Below are 16,782 nucleotides of genomic sequence, written 5' to 3'. Positions count from 1 at the left end.
AGCAGAGTCCTCCAGCAGCAAAGGAGCAGTACAAGACACCTCTGCTCCAAACACTATTTTGTTATTGGAAAACTCCCAGGGTTTTAAGCCTTCTAGCACCTTGCTGATCCTTTGCTGACTTAATGATAGAGCAGCAGCTGGAGATCAGGCTAGACAATCACTCTCCAGAACCAGAGCGATGCACAAGGACAGCTTAGAGGTGCCTTTGCACTGTACATCACACTCATATTATATACACAGGAACAGAAATTAAGAGCACGGGTGTGAATGCACACGTGTTTCTACTAGGTCTATGTGTGGGCAGGTAGGGACTTGCACACACATCTGTACACACTTGTACACGGCTGGGAATTGATGCAATTTAGTACATTCTACCCAGTCATCTTGCTTTTGGCAGAGAACACGCGACTGGTAAACCAGTAGGTGCACAGTGCAGTATTACCATTAAAGAGCAGAACAATTTAACTTCAGTGGCAATGTACTGCTTGAATGCCAGGTTTAAATTCATATGCAAAGAACTCAGAACCAAGATTCACAATGCACAGCGCTTGCACGGTGTAATAGAATGGACAAAGGTGGCTACTTAAATTAAAAGACTTGAGCTCCTCTAATGTAAGCTCTTCCTGAACAGGTGTTATTCTGAATATATTGTCAATAATCCTCTTTAAGTGCAGTTTTAAGACATGAAGCATTAGCACCTTGGTTCGAAGCAAATTAAATCTGTTGTTACGGGATATCCACAAAACGGTTCACAAAGAGAAAGAGTTTATGGTCGTACCGAGCTCCAAGGACCAGCGCTCCAGGCAGCATCTCTAGGACAGTCCTGCACATTGCACTGCTCTCTGTCTGGTGGCTTGTCAAGGATTTCACAGCTCAGATCCGTAAACCTTTCTCCATTGGGGCGCTGGCACACCACCAGGCGCGTTCTTGTCCCTCCCCCGCATGGCTTTGTGCACTGGAAGTCAGCAGAGGACAGAGCAATCACCGTCAGGGCAGCAAAAATACTGCTGACCAGCTGCTCAAAGCATTAGCACCTCAGAAGCCCAATGGTTGTTTCTGTTCCCAACGAACCCACTCCAGCCAAATCCCCCCCAAATGCCATGTGAGACTCAGAAGGGGTATCAGCTGCTTCAGCTTCTCTCTTCCTGAAACTGTTCATGCTGCTCCACCATGATCCTGCCAGACCCAACAAGATACTGGATGTTTACATCTCCAATTGCTTATCTCAGATGAATTTTCAGAAGGGAGCAGTGTTTTTATTAAAAAAAGAGGCCTTATGTTAAACTAGGTTTCTCTTAAAAAAAAAAAAAATCTCCATCTTTGTAGAATTTGCTTTTGCTTGGGAGGAAAATTTTCCCATGACAAATGGAAAGGAGAACAACACCAAGCAGTTGCTAGGGCTCACTCATTTATCAGAGGCTGCCTTTCAAGTTCCAATCTTTCTAATAAATGTCACCACAATATCCCTCTCTTCTTCCATTTTTCAGCTGCTCGCTAATGAAAGTCATCCCCTGTGCTGGGAGCCCAGGATGGATGGTGCACTCACCTCTCCCCAGTTGCCATAAGCCCACTGCGGACAGGGGCCAGATTCGCACGATCTCTGCTCCATGGGTTTGCTTTTCTCATCGCAGTTATTTGCGGTGTATCCGTTTTCATCCTGGCACACCACGACCCGCCGCTGGAACCCCCCCGCACATGTGCTAGAGCACTGCAAGACACAATTGCCCACGGCTTCGTTGAGTCCAGGAATAAGTGTGCATTCCCAGCTCCTTCCCAGTGCCTTGCACCGTGGGAATGCACTGCTAGAAATTTAATACAGCTAACAGGCATTATTAAACTTCAAACCCCAGCTATTATTAATAGCAGCGCAATGACTTAGGTGCTGACTAAGCAAAGAAAGTAAACACCAGCCTAGTTTTAAGCAGGTGAGTAATCCCCACTGACTTTAATGCGGTGTTTGACATCCCATTTGTCCTTAATTCCCTTTAGGGACTTCCATGCTAAAGCACTGCATACTGGTTGGAGTGAGAGGAACTGGCATTGAGGCTCCGCTGTGCTTTGGCAACAACTCTGCACAGCTGTAAACATCCCGGGAGACGGCCAAGAAGCAGAGGTTGGCCTTTGCCTCATGGAAAATGATGCTTTCAGCTTTCTGCCTAGAGAGCCTTGGAGATATGAGGTGTGAGAGGCTGAGAGGTGAAGCCTGAGCACTACTGCGACACTTGCTTCTGTGAGCAGAGAGCGGGAGAAGGGTCCCTCTTTTCCCTGCATGGTGACTGAAAGGAAAGACCGGACTAGTTCAGAAAGAAAACCAAAACCAAACAGCAAAACCCAGCAGTAAGAAAACCAGGGCACTTACAGCACCCCAGGGGCCAATCCTCCACTGATTGCCTCCTGGTATATGCGCACGGTTTCGGTTTGGGCTGCCCCCAGGGTGCACTTTCAGGCGATGATCCGGATAGAGGAAAGGGTGGATGGGCCTGCCGTAGTCATGGCTGTTTGGATGACAAGGAGACATGGAGCAGTCTTGCTCGGTGGCAGGGAGGTCGTCTGGGTCACACTCACTCCTATCCACCAGCTGGTCACTGTAATTGACGCAGATCACTTGTCGCGTTGCCTTACCTTGACCACAAGTCACCGAGCACTGTGTTACAGTGGGAAAAGGAGACAATCACATTTCCAGCTTTGAAAACCAGAAAGACAGCTATTGCTAACAACAATCAGCAGAAAACCTTAATATCCTCACTTATAAAAGCGCAAGTGTGACAGATTAATGAAGCACATTTCCAGCAGTGAGGTCTATAAGGCTGTCCTGCAAGAGACAGCGTGATGCTTACAGAGCTCCACTCCAAGGCTTTCCACTGCCCACATGGTGTCACGGTGCACATTTCTGTGGCTGATGGCTTTGGAAGGTGGAAACAAGCTGACTCGTCGGCCACGGAGCCCTGGTCATCCCGACAGCTGACGTATCTCATCCGGGTGCCCTTCCCACATGTTGCAGAGCACTAGGGAAGAGCAACAAGCACTCTGCTAGGCAGTTTCCTGATATACATTGCAAGGACTTTGGAATGAAAAGTTGCTTAAACACACTTAAAAATATCATATTGTCTACTGTAAAATAATCCTGAAAGTATTATGACACGTGCTTACCGGTGTCCAGGATCCAAATCTCCACTGTGTCCTGTGAATGCCTGATATGGATCTCTTGGCTTCGGGACTATTTGGATGGGGAGGACATACAGCTATTTCACAGTCCTGTGCAGGAAATAAATGAGGGAAAACTGGGAAATAAAGAATTTGCAGATGTTTTGCTTAAACCACCTCCTCTTCAATGTAATTATGAATAACATGCAATATCTTGAAACTCTGGGACCTGCATGCCTGTGTGGAGGCAGGCTTCCTCCTTGCATCCTCTTGGTGAATCAGCAAAACTCAGTATCAACATCCCAAGGCCTTTATATGCAGAACCCTCCGTGGACTTTTGACTTATTAGGAATTCTACATGAGGGATCCCCATAACTATGTGCCATCTCCACGCATTAAAACCAGATGTTTTTGAGGCAAAAGATGAAAGTTCATTAAGAGTTCTGGTATGAACACACATCTGCAAAGCAGCAACTTTATCTCCCTTCAAAGCTCCCTTCCTTCAGCACAAGACCTGCAGCCCACACAATAAAGGTTATGCTGCTGATTGCAGCCCTTTGATTCCCTGCAGCCCACCAGACCGCCTATATCCATGTGCTGATCTTCACCACACACCAAGCATGTGAGGGTTTGGGGACAGGCATGTCATTCTGCACAGTCTTGGTACAGTGCCTCACAGGAGGGCTCTGGTCCTGTCTGAGCCTCCTGGGAGGTCTGGTGACAGAAATGATAAATAGCCATGACTTTACTCCATGAGTAGTCCTTGCCAAAAAGGAAATTAATACTGATTGTCCCCGCGAGGGAGAGCGCGGTTCCTGATAAACGGCATACATGATTTCTGGATGGTTGTGATTTCACTGACACTGGAGACATGCATGCCAAATGATGGCTGATGACAAGTGGGTTTGTTACCCCTTGACTGTAGTGCAATTGGTCTCCATACATGGGAAAAACAGCCCTTTCCCAAATGTTGTGGCCTCAGTTAAACTCTGCGAGGTCATGCAGGACTGAAGCTGGGCAGGGCATCAGCACTATGACTCTTCTATGACAGACAGATAGTAATGTTCTGTTTTATTCAACTCCTTCAGACACCTTGGACACATCCTCTGCTTGAAAGGGGAATTCATGTTTGCTTCCAAGTACACAGCATGGAAAGCCTCTTCAGCAAATTTGCAACTTGTACAACATTTCTCAATTTATCTAGCCAGGGAGGATGTCCCTGGAATTGTAGCTGCCACAAACACTACCATGTCACACGCAGCAGGCAAGAAATTATATCCCCTCACCATCATTTGTATCACACAGCAAAAATGCTGCAGCCATGTGAGCCCAGACTGCAGCCAGGCATCCTCAACTCCATGCAAGTCAAAGGAGGTGTCTGCTGTGTCTGAGAGGCCAGTGAATACTGACTCAACCTTGTGGTCTCTGGTTGTTTTCCCATATTCATCCACTATGGTTTCTTTGGCTCGGGAGCTCCTAGAGACCAGCTTTAGCTCTGCATCTGAACGGCCCCTCTCACACCCCATCCTATGGCTAGAGCTCCGTGGACATAAACCATAAGCAAAGGTAATTAATCTTCACCCCATGAAGTCCTGATGCCCTCATAACAAGTTGTCCATTGCCTTTTTGGCAATTTGGTGCTTTGGAGTGTAAGGTCAAGCACACATGGAGAGAGTCTGGATGGGAAATCCCTGATTATGGCTTCTCTGCCCCACTTCTACCAAAGCAGGGTGCTGTGCTGCACCTTTCCAACAGCCATGTAGCAGACCAAAGCACTGCCCTGCATGGGCTGGTGTTCAGGGCAAGGCTTTACTGCAGAAAGGTGTCCCCTGATGCTACAGCCTGGATGCCTCCATATGCATGCTGGCAAAAGATGGAGACAGGGCAGCAGGATTTACCTGGGTATCTGTTGGCCTGGTTGCAGCGTTACACTCATTATCATCCACCACTGACACGTAGGTGCCCACAACACACTTCACTGCTCTCATCTGGTAGCCTTGGCCACAAGTCACTGTGCACTGGGAGAGGAGAGACGGGAGAAAAAAGTGCTGGGTCTGAGTAGCTGCTTCAGTTAGAAAGTATTAATCAGTCCAGTCTGTATTTAGGCACGCAGCAAGAGCAGCAAAAATAAAACACAGCTTCCTTTCTGGTTTCTCTCCAGTTCATGCATTTCAGCTTTAAATTAGGTCAAAGTTTTAACTCACTGCGCCCACCAGTGCCTCACACGCTTCACTTGCTTCCTTGGGAATGAAGGTGTGAGCATTGAAATGATTTACTTTGCTGCACACATTAGAATCAGAGTCTGGGGTAGAACCTGCATGATATCCTTCTTTAAAACTGGTTGTTCAGCCCCATGGTAGCACGAGCAGCTAATGAATAATTTTGCTGATGGGAAATATGTCTGACTGGGACAACTGGTCTGGTTCTGCTGCTGTTTTTTTAAGTCAAGAACTAACAGCTTCGTGGAAAAGCAGATGCCAGAACACTCTGGGAGAAATGAGCAACTTGTATTTTAACATAAAAAACCCCCTCACCAACCCAGAAACTGGAAAACATTAAAATCAACAAAAGTTATTCAATGGGGGCAGCTTTTCTGTGAAAATTAGGCCATGTATTTATATGCCTAAATATGGATTTAGGAGCGTAACCTTGGAAACCCCTTTTTTGAAAATCACGGCCAATTTAGTATGACAGAGATTAAATTTAGCACAAAGGGCAGGTACTGTTATTGCTGCCTATCCGCTGAACCCAAGCGACCAGAGGGCTGCTTTGGTGTGCAAATCAATTAGCACAGTTATGCTGCTGAATTTGGATGAAAGGGCAGCGCCCAGCCTCAGCCACCCTCGCCCAGGTCCCACTGGCTCGGAGCCCCACGGGGCTCTGCAGTACCTGGCCCCACGGCCCCACTTGCCACGATGCACACTCCTGCTGCTGGCACGTCTGCACCGACTCCGGCTTCGTCTCGGGATCGCAAAACCTGTCATTTAATCGATCTTCTCCAAACTGGCACCAGGTCTGGCGGTGCTTGTGCCCTTTTCCACAGGTGACCAAACACTGCAAAGAGAAAAGTGCAAGCTCAGGTGGTGCCAGGGATATGCAGCCAGCTCAGCACCTGCCCTGGCACTGAAAAATAAACCTGGAGACCCACTGCAACCACTGCTTAAAAAAGAAGTGGTGCTAAGAGGCAATTCTTTAGCTAACAGTAGCAACGTCCTGGAAGACAGGCAAGAGAGAGGATTGCTCTGAGGAGCTGGTCTGGAGCAGAGGCTGGAGCATGGAGCATGGAGCACAGCCAGGCTGAGACCCCTCAGCACGGGCAGAATGAGCCCACAAAGACTCTTGTCTTCCAGCAGCTGTGAGACACAGGGCAAAGGCACAGCACTGTCCTGTGGGGTTTTAGCTGTGCACAATGGGGTGACAAAGGCTTCTGAAAAACTTGCTCAGCTCTGGGTGTGTATGTTAAGGGTCTTGACTTCTGCAGGCTGCAACAGCCTCTTCTACTGCCCTGGAGTGGCTTGGCCTGCCAGCAGCTTGACTCAGGAGACAGATGTTTTGCAGAGAACAATCCCTGTTCCACTTAATTGGTTTCATTATGTCCTAAAAGAATACAATTCACAGAAACAAGAGCAATTTGGCCACAAAGGTGACAAGCAGCCTTTGAAGACTATTTTCCAGCATCCCCAGTCCTGCTGCAGGAAAATGCCTATCAAGATACAGTTTTGTTGCATTGCAAAGGACACCAGCAGCAGCAGAAGAGGTAACAAACAGCAGGGAGAGGCTGAGCAAGACATCAGTAAGGTGAAATCCTGCCCTCCAGTGACAGCCAGGGCTGCCAGGGCTTTTGAGGACAATCTCAAGGGAAAACGAGGGCAGAAGGTATTTTTCTTCCCAATGTTATAGAGGAACTGTGGAAAAAATAGGGAAAAATTACTGCAGGGTTGGAGAGGAATTAACCAACCCCCTGGTAGCTTTGCAGGGAGGCAAGTGGCCAGTAACTTTGCTGCCTGTCTGAAGCCTCACTGTGCACAGGCTCAGAGAGACCTTCTGCAAGAGGCACAAACAAATCACAGGGGACGAGCATGGACAGAGATATCCCTTTGATATCTCTGCAGCCCCTCAGGGTGGAAGACCGGCACCCACCTCGGACCAGTCTCCAGTTTTCCACTGGGGGCAGGAGAAGTCGCTGCACCGCTGCACCGTCAGCTTCTCCTGCTGACTGCACTTGCTGTCGTCCAGGACGTCGTTGTAGGTGTTCACGCACATGGCTCGGCGCCGCCGCGTGCCCCCGCCGCAGCTCTTGGAGCACTGCGAAGGACAGACAACGACTAAGTATTTTCTGCCACTCTACTGCTGTTGCCTTTCTCCCTCCTCACAGCCAGGACTGCAGAGTGACTGCAGAAAACCTCCGGAAGAACAATTTGTACTTTAAGTAACAGGTTTTTACTTTATGTATTCCTTTAAAAAGCCAATCTTGCTAAAGCTTAATAAAATGTCACGGCAATGCATTTCACAAATTTATTTCAGGTTATAACCCCATTATTACTTTTACAAGTGTTGCCTTTCAGTTCTCCTAAATAGCTGCTGCTCGTTCTCATTTTAGGAGAGATTAACTCTCTCTGACCAGCCAGCCCCCCTTCACCATGCCCTCCCTGGAAAGCCCCAGGCTTGTCAATCTCTCAGTGCCAGGCCTGCATTCAGGAATTTTCTTGTTCAAGTGAAAACTAAAACGTGTTAAGGAAACAAATTTCAGAAGTCCTCTGCTGATGGCAACGCGTCCTCAGCAGCTCCTGGCAGTGGTGATGGCTTTGATGGGAGAAGACAGCTAGCAGGGCTTAGTGTAATGAGGACTTCGGGATGCTTAAAAGCATAAATTAATTGCAGGGGAAAATAAGGAGTATCAGGCTGATTTAGCCTACAGTGTCCTCCAGAAAAAGCAGTCGAAGAAGAATTATGGCCAACTTTTGTGGCCAACTTTTACATATGTGCTGTTTGCAACCTAAACAGCCCGACATACCCCTGTGCAAGGGGGAGACAGTGTTTGCCATGCGACGAGCTTCCCTTACCTCTGTCCAGGCCGAGTACCGCCACCCTCCCACGTTACAGTCTCCAGTGCACTTCTCCCTGGTGCTGGGCTTGGGCTGGCTGCTGCAGAAGCGGTCATCCACCTTCTCTATCTTGCCCTCCAGCCTGCTGTACTTGGAGCAGTAGATCTCGAGGATGCGGTAGCCCAGCCCGCACTGTGCCGTGCACTCGCTCTTCCTCGCGATGTGCCACCTGCGCCGAGGAGAGCAAACATCAGCTGGGGGGTTCCAGCGCTCTGCAGGTGACGTGCTCAAGGGTGTTTGACATAAATAGGGAATATATGCTCTTGAACTGGAAGTTCTGGCTTTTTGTAACACTTCCCAGTGCTTTGTGACTTCCAAAAATCAGAGGCAATTAATCCTGGCATTGCTCCTTGAATGGAAGGAGCTGTCGCCAGGTCCCTCTTGCAGACAGTGGAGTCACACTGCGACCCTGTGGGACCAGCCAAAGTGGTGAGGGGAATCTGTGGCCAAGCAAGGAACAGTGCTTTGAATGCTTTGCACCCCACATTCCCCTGCAGGAGTGCCACCCCAGCCTCTAAAACTAAAAGTTGGAAAATACAGCATCAGAAAATGACCTGCAGAGGCTCAAATTGTGTTCCACATGGCAGGACACCTGCAAAACAGTCTCAGCTCTCCAAAGCACAAGCAAATGACTTGCTACAAGACACTTGAGCCCCAGTGGTGTCAGTGGGGATTAGAGGTGTTCCCTCTCAACAGACAGATTTCCACTCTGCTGCCTCCTTCCTAGGATGGACAACAAGGATTGGTGCTGGTGGCCCTCAAGGACCCACCTGGGGATACACCCCTGCTTCATATCAGCCCAGCCCTTGCAAGAGATGCTGGACATGAGGCCTGATCCAGGGAGGTGCTGGAGACCTTGAAGCCAATAGGAGCCCATTGCCCCTCAAACCTGGCAGGGGTTTCCCCTTGGGGACCTGGAGACCCCTGGGCTGTTGCCAGTGCCCTTGCGGGGAGTGCAGAGCCCCACTCCCAAGCCAAGAGAGCAAACTTGAGCACAGCCCAGAGAAGAATAAGATCAAGGGGATTTGGAGTCAATAGCTCCTGACTGGTGGGAGCCTCACATCCCTGCCTGCTTTTCAGAGTCCTGCGTTTGCCCTTCTCAAGTTTCCAACCTGTTGCAATGGCAACAGCTGTTACCGCGACAACCCGACCCTACACAGCCCCTGCACGGCCCCGGTTTAACAGAGCCAGAGAAACCCCTCGGGAACTCGGCCATCTGAATTGCTTCACCAGCAGCCGCTTAATGCCACCATATTTAAGCCCCAGAAAGGAAAACAGATTGCTTTTTAAAGGAAAATGGGTTGTGATGATTTAGGCTGTGCTCCATCAATTCCAGCACGCCAGGAATTGTCTGGGGACAGCCACAAACCCACTCTACACTAAAGCCTATTCTTTGCTTTAAATAAACGATGATAAATTCAAATATTAGTTACTTCTTTGCTTTAAGTATATGTTTTTCCATCTTTGCAGGCTGTTTGTAGGATGGTGCTGAGCATTTCTGACAGAGGCAGATGCAGATTTCAGGCACTGTATTGCACAGGGAGATTTTTCAACATTAGAAGCATTTTTGTTATAGTTAGGCCTAATTTAAGGCAACAAGAGAAATGTGAAAATGTACAACTGTGCCTCTCAAAACACTGCTGGTTCCCTCTTGGTTGACAAAGAGGCAACTACTAATCCTTTTCTTTTTTAAAATCTAATGCAGGCTGGTGAGAAAAGGAATTGTGGTGAGAGGTGAAAAGAAAGAGTAAACAATAAATACACAATGTAATGTATATACGCAGCTGAGCAGAGTGCACCTTAATTCACATTCAGTGTTACAAGGCTCAGTGGTGGGATCAGGCTGTGGAATTCGATCGCATCGCTGGTCTGACACCGTGAGCTGATCTGACTCTCTCTTACACACAGGTTTCCTTTTTCTTTCTCCTGCACAGAGAAAACCATCACATTGTTTGCCATGCAGGAAAGTGATCAATTCAGTTATTTCTCTTGCCCCTTCTATGGTAGCATTTAAGAGATGTTCAAGTGTGCTTTTCCATCTCTTTCAGAAACAGGAGGGGGTTACGACTGAGCGGAGCAGAAGGGGTTTATTGCAGAAGGGATGGACACAGGCAGAGAGCTGCAGCCCCCCCTGCGAGAATGGGCTCTGAGTGTTTAGCAGGGTGGGCACTGGCAGGTGGCAATGACTGGATATCAGACCCCAAACCAGACACTGATGACTTTTGCAGCCTTAGCAAATGTCATGTAATGTTTTCTGTGCTTCAGCTTCCTCACCTGCAAACCAGGTCGTGAGGCTCACCTTGCTCAGAGGGGCTGTAAAGTGCCCTGCTCTGAAACCCATAAGCACCTTGTAAGGTGTTATCTACTACTGAAGCCCAGTGAAACGATCACACCCATAATGTGGGAATTCAAAGAAATCAAAACAGAGAGGGATCTCACAGCCCTGCCCAGATCCCAGATGAATCCAGGACCAAACTTAGCCTTCTCAAACACCCACCTTGACAGAGCTTACTGCAGGACTGCCATGGGCCATGCTCATTCCAGTAAAACTGCTGAGGTTTGTCCTCAATGGGGATATTAAATGTGTAACGAACGTCAGGATTGTACAAATTGCCAACTGATAAAACCTGAGAGGAAGAAAAGTGAAGCAGAGTAAACCAACAGAAATCACTGGCCACTATTTTCAGCACAATTATGCTGGGCAGACTTTTCCATACACACAACATATACTTCACCTGGAGCGTTATTTCTTGCTCAATCCGATCTGTAGAATTAATCCTTTCAACAGTATTATCCGATCCACTGTATTCGATCACAGCATTCCCAACTTTGATTTCCCTTTTAAACATACTGACGACAAAGTCTCCATTTAATATAAAGTCTCCTTGACTGTTAGATAAGGCTGCATAGGTGCAAAAAACAAGAACTAAAGAAGCAGAATTAACTCATACGTACACAATAACGTGGGTCATGCGCTCTCAGTGCTCCTTTCCTTTGGGGCTGGGAGGAAAAGCCCACTAGCACTCTCAAACAGAAAGGATGTAAAGAGAGCAGCAGAGCTTTTGCAGATATTGTTCCTTCTCCTTTTTCCAGTGGAAAGCCTCATTAAAATGAAGGCTGAATGCCTGAAGTTGTTGCTGAACAGTTCACCCATAACCCTGGGCAGAGATATCCAAAAGGCTGCTGTACGCAGCACACACAGGCTGTATCCCCTCATATACCACAAAAATAATCCTGTCCAAACCTTTTCATAAGCCATGTGGATAGAATGGCTTCCCTGTTGTTTCCAGGTGTATTCTTAGGGTAAATGTTTGTACCCTAATTGTCTAAACATCATTTTCTAGTAGATAATTTCAGGAAGTTTGGTCAGTATCTCCCCCACTCTCTCCATCTCCCTCTTCCCCCCATACTTTTTATTATTCCAAATCTTAAGGTATGTGAAAGCACTGAAGGCTTAAAGCCTAAGTGCTTTATAAAAGGAACAGTTTCCTGAAAACAGCAGTCTGCTGCACAACTTCACACTAATGCGATTATGTAGCTAATTTCCTAAGTTAGTTTCCCCACCATTTCACCCATCACAGCTACGTTACTACAAAGCCCCTGTACTGAAAAATCTAAACTTAACACCAAAACACCAAAGGCAAGGTTTTTCCATCGAATGAGGAGAGATAATGAAGTAAAACACTGCTCTATAGCAAACAGACGTAGATGGAGAAAAACTCACAAAGCAGAGGCTATACTCAACCAAATCCCACACTTTGGAGGCTTTAATGTTATTAGGCAGTAGTAAAACTCACTAAAGGACTCCTTCCTGTTTACTGTATCTCCTACAACAGTAGGTACATGTCTTGGACTTGATGACAACATCAAATTCCTCCTAAATTGTTAAGCAACTACAAGGTTCACAGTACCAAGGGCCTAAGATTTCACACTCAGTGAGCTGCAAAATAAGTGGACACATGCACACTTCTCATTTGCTTCTAGTCAGGCCTAATGTGAAGAGATGCTTTCCCAGCAATATTAAAGCAACATTAAAGAAGATTTGACTTCATTGCTTCCCAAGAAGATTAAAGGCCCTCCAAGAAGAGCTGGGAAGTTTGGGGCTCCTTCTGGGATGAACCAGTTTTAATAGGCACAACATGGGGAGGATTGCTTTTTCCAGGAAAGAGGAATAATAAAACTTAACTCCCTTCCACAAGAGGGAAAGCAATTACACCACAGTATGTTTTTTTTGGTGCTGATGTGCAGTCATGCTGCACCATCTCATTTCACTGATGTGAATGTGCAAAAATTATGTGGCGCAGCTGCAAATGCACAGAGAGTCCTGCACGGCGCCCTCCTGGGAATGGGGACAGGGAACACCCACTTAGCTTTTTGTCTCAATAAAGGGTCCAGCAACAGGATAGTATTTCAGAGCAACAGCCAAAGCTGTCAGCATTATTTCCCTTTGGTACATGGTAGTCTCCTCTACTTGCTTCTCAAGTGAGTCCTTTTACCTTTGATGGGGACCACCAGCCTAGTCATGTTTTTAACATTCCCAGTTACAGGAATTTTGCAAGATAAAACAAGATGAAGTGCCCTGTTCACAGATGTAAATACAGGACCCTGTGCTATTGGAGCACAGCTGGTGGTGCCAGGCACAGGGCATGTAAAAGAGAAGAACCAGAGACTCTGAGAGACCCCAAACAGGACTTAATGGCAAAACCAGCCTTCAACTGGCAGGTGTAACATCAGTTGTAATGTGCATTTGTGTTACCTCTGCTACTGAGCCCAAACAGAACTATGGGGTGAATTACTGATCAGCATAGTGGAAGAGAGACTCAAGCCCATGCTAAAGTATATGTGTATGCAACAGAGTGGTCTAACAGAGCACCACAAGCACATTCATCTGCCTCTAGAGGCATACCCACAGGTTAAAGAAAACAGTGACTACGGGAGTCCAACATCTAAAGGCCAAGTTATTGTTAGGTTTATATCAAAACCAGTATTTCTGGTGCAGAGTATTTCTTTATGGTTATGTATCACTGTCAAGGGCTCAGTCTAAGTGACATCAGAATTATTATTCTCAGAAGAATAGAAAATAATTTCTCTATGTGTCTGTACACACATCTTTCAGGGCATGGCATGTTTACTCTCCAGCCAAAGAATGGTGACAGCAGAGATAAAGTCGCAGTGTGGAGACTCCAGCAGAGCTCAGAAGCCTGTTTGGTTCACAGTTTTGTGCCTCAACTCCCATCCACAGCCCAGGCTCAACAGTCCTTCCCAGCCCTACACACACTCTAAGGGGGTATTTCTTATAATCTGTGAACCTCCCAAACTTTGCATCTAGGATGGCATGCATGAAAAGAAGGAAGAAGATAAGGCTGAATGTTTGGCAGACATGGATAAATTCTCGCCAAGAAAACATTTTCCTTAAATGAATTCTTCATCCTCCCAAGCAAAGAACAGTCAGTAGATATATCACCACAACCAGACAACAAAGCAGATTTCTGGACCAATATAAGGACTACAACTCACCCAGGTAGTTGTCATCCTCTGGTTTCCCTGAGTAACTGTGCTGACGCACATCAATATTAGTTGCACCAGCTGGGATGCGAACCACAACGTTATAGCCTAGGAAAGATTTAACAGAAAGTCAAGGCCATAACACAGACATTTCATTTGCTTTCTAGGGGGAAGGGAAATGAGGAAAATTACCTCACATTACACAAGCCGATACTTTTCATTTAGGGATAGCATAAATAGTTATAAAGTGGAATATACTATAGCTAGAAGGGTTTTGTGTTTTACATCAATGTTTTTGTAGATTAAGTGTGGTAATGGCTTTTATGGACCCACATTTTTCACTATAAAGTTTTTAGCAACAGATTCTTACCATAATGCACCGTGTTAAATGTGCCTGCAACCGTTTTACATGAAGAATTATCTCCACCACAAACACCACATTTATCTCTTCTTGCTTTTGAATTCAGCACATGATCACATCCAGCTTGCTTTAAGAGAAAAATTGAAAAAACTAGTTTGAGCAAATACAGACTAGAACAGCATTTACAAACCTCCTAATTAAGGCACACAAAAGCTGTGTATGCAAAGGGCTGCCATGAGACAAATTGTTTTGCTTTCCCACTTTTTTCCACTGATTTACAGTGTGGCCATCCCACAAGGTTTTCCAATAAAAGGCTTTTTCGCAAAGCAAGGATCAGAACTGCTGTTTGCACCAGGCAATGCCTTCACTAGAGAAAAATTCTTGCATCAATTGTTCACATAGAGAAAAGTGTGAAAAATAATTGTGATGGAAATGTAAAGGGCTCTGGGGCCTGAACAGGAGGAACTCTGGCAGAGCACAGAAGAAACCATCATTTGGATTTAAGCTCAGACCCCCACAGCCCTCACTAACCTAGGGCAGACGTGTAAACAACCTCCACTTCTGTCCCAAGAAGAGCTGGTGAATGGTCTAGAGTACATTGATGAAGAGCAGCTGAGGGAGCTGGGGGAGCTCAGCCTGCAGAAAAGGAGGCTCAAGGGGAGACCTCATCGCTCTCTACAACTCCCTGAAAGGAGGTTGTAGTCAGGTGGGGGTCAGGCTCTTCTCCCAGGTAACAAGCGACAGGAAATAGCCTCATGTTGCACCAGGGAAGGTTTAGATTAGATAGTAGGAAATAATTCTTCACCAAGAGTTGTCAAACATTGGAACAGGTTGCCCAGAGCTGTGGTGGAGTCACCATCCCTTGAGGTATTTAAAAGATGTGTGGATGTGACATATAGGGACATGTTTTAGTGGTGGACTTGGCAGTGCTGTGTTAATGGTTGGACTTGATGATGACTTAGAGGTCTTTTCCAACCTAAATAATTCCATGTGTGGCTCTTCCGCAAATCTGGTGGTTGGCACAAGTTTCAGACCAGCTGGGGCTGGCAGAGCCTGGTGATAATGTTGGCAGCCCACAGGCAAAGAGGACACGCCAAGAACTGCGTGGAGCACAGTGCAGAAGTGCCACCCTGCCATGCAAAACTGCGATTCCCCCTTTGCTGAAGAGGGTGGGAGATAATTACCCGGCAGAGGCCCTGCACGCAGATGTCGTTGGTGTCGGGGCCGCAGGGCGTCCCGTCGATGACGCGGTCCCGCAGCTGGTAATACGCCGTGTTTCCCGCCACCCGGCAGAACAACTTGCACCGATCCTTCATCAAGACTGGGCGTGGGAGGGAGGAAAACCAGAGGCATGTTATCTGAACGTCATCACCCCGAGGTGGCGATGCAGGAGGCAGGATCTGTATCCCCGCCCCGGCCACTTACTGCCGCTGTATTTGGGAACCCAGCGCACGTTCGTGGGCAGCCCGTTGATGTTAAAGTGCTTCCCGTCGAAGTCAGCACACTGCTCATCCCGGAAATCCTTCTTCAGCTTTGAGCACGGTTCGGTGTTGCAGGATTTAAACTTCATGCGGCGACCCACACAGTATTTCCCACCATTTTTGGGCCTGCAGAGACAAGATCAGGCTAGACATGAGATGAAATTGCAGTTCTTGCACCTGCTCAACACAGTCAGGATTTGCAACACCATTTTGTGGGCTCTGTCTCAGTGCATACCTTTAATTATTAGCCTAGACTGACAAGCAGGAAATGTTATGCAGGTGTCTAACAAAAAGAGGCCGTATATGTGATGCTAAAAAGGGATGAAAAAGGGAGTAATTGCTTTCTGCTGAATGACAACATAGTGAGAGAAGCTAGAGATGAAGAGCAACATCTTCCTCCTCATCTGAGGATTTATTGTCACACCAAGGGATTCTGTCCAGCACCATACTTCCACAACCCCTTCGGTCCTATGAATTTGATGGCTCAGTTTGCATCTGATCTAGTGGTTTGCAAATAACTAACTACCACATGAGAAAGAAGAAAGGGCTTCCTTCCCTGCAGAGGCTGAAAGGCCAGGCAGCACTTAGTTCTTCAGGATTTCTAGCCCCAAATGTTCGAAATGGTAATGTTGGACACTTCAAAACAATTTTATCTCCATGTATCCAGAAAGCACCAAACATGGCCAATAAATACTTTACCTCCATTTTATAGCAGGATGACAGTGGTATAAACTGGGGAGAGAGATACCATCCAAGCCACATAAAAGCCAGTGGATAAGCCTAGGAGAAACTGTCATTTTGAATTTCCTGACTCCCAGATTCAGGGCTGTAGTCATAAAACTATTTTTGTCCTCATATGTAGACGGAGCCTTTGCCAGAAAACAGATCACTCTGGGGACTGAAAAAGCCTCTACCATTCCAGCTGCTGTCAGCAGTGGTGCAGGAGTGAGCTGCACATCAAAATAACCACCAAACCTACGTCTTCTACCCATCCCCAAACAAAACGAGTGCCAGCGCTAGCAAGAAGTGCAGATTAGAAGAGCAACTCACTGGGCTCTGCTATCCTGGCACCCACACCTCCTGCCTTCCAAGGCTGTTCCTCAGGATCAGCTCTGCCTTAGCTTGGGACCAGACACCCATCAGTGCCCCAGGGATGCTGTCAGAGTGCATCTTCCCTTGGAGCCTC

At 47.0% G+C, this 16,782-nt stretch overlaps 1 protein-coding gene across 8 annotated transcripts in view; it reads right to left on the bottom strand.

The window, feature by feature from the left end:
- Positions 1–16,782, bottom strand: part of ADAMTS9 (ADAM metallopeptidase with thrombospondin type 1 motif 9) — an 83,673-nt gene that overhangs the window by 35,986 nt on the left and 30,905 nt on the right. For all 8 annotated transcript variants that reach the window (XR_010433413.1, XM_064667284.1, XM_064667285.1 and 5 more), the window contains 16 exons: positions 15,541–15,722; positions 15,300–15,436; positions 14,125–14,242; positions 13,767–13,862; positions 10,985–11,151; positions 10,747–10,876; positions 10,049–10,175; positions 8,208–8,418; positions 7,285–7,449; positions 6,034–6,198; positions 5,043–5,162; positions 3,151–3,255; positions 2,838–3,005; positions 2,360–2,644; positions 1,547–1,708; positions 779–955 (listed from right to left, as the gene is read on the bottom strand). Coding sequence is in view for 7 of the 8 variants with exons in the window: in XM_064667284.1 (XP_064523354.1) it covers positions 779–955; positions 1,547–1,708; positions 2,360–2,644; positions 2,838–3,005; positions 3,151–3,255; positions 5,043–5,162; positions 6,034–6,198; positions 7,285–7,449; positions 8,208–8,418; positions 10,049–10,175; positions 10,747–10,876; positions 10,985–11,151; positions 13,767–13,862; positions 14,125–14,242; positions 15,300–15,436; positions 15,541–15,722 (2,515 nt within the window). In the remaining variant the exon portion in view is untranslated. The remainder of the gene's footprint in view (positions 1–778; positions 956–1,546; positions 1,709–2,359; positions 2,645–2,837; positions 3,006–3,150; positions 3,256–5,042; positions 5,163–6,033; positions 6,199–7,284; positions 7,450–8,207; positions 8,419–10,048; positions 10,176–10,746; positions 10,877–10,984; positions 11,152–13,766; positions 13,863–14,124; positions 14,243–15,299; positions 15,437–15,540; positions 15,723–16,782) is intronic.

Source organism: Pseudopipra pipra, chromosome 11 (assembly GCF_036250125.1).
Source record: "Pseudopipra pipra isolate bDixPip1 chromosome 11, bDixPip1.hap1, whole genome shotgun sequence".
NCBI classification, from domain to species: domain Eukaryota; kingdom Metazoa; phylum Chordata; class Aves; order Passeriformes; family Pipridae; genus Pseudopipra; species Pseudopipra pipra.
The sequence above is the reverse complement of the archived record's forward strand: the minus strand, read 5'-3'. Positions and strand labels throughout refer to the sequence as shown.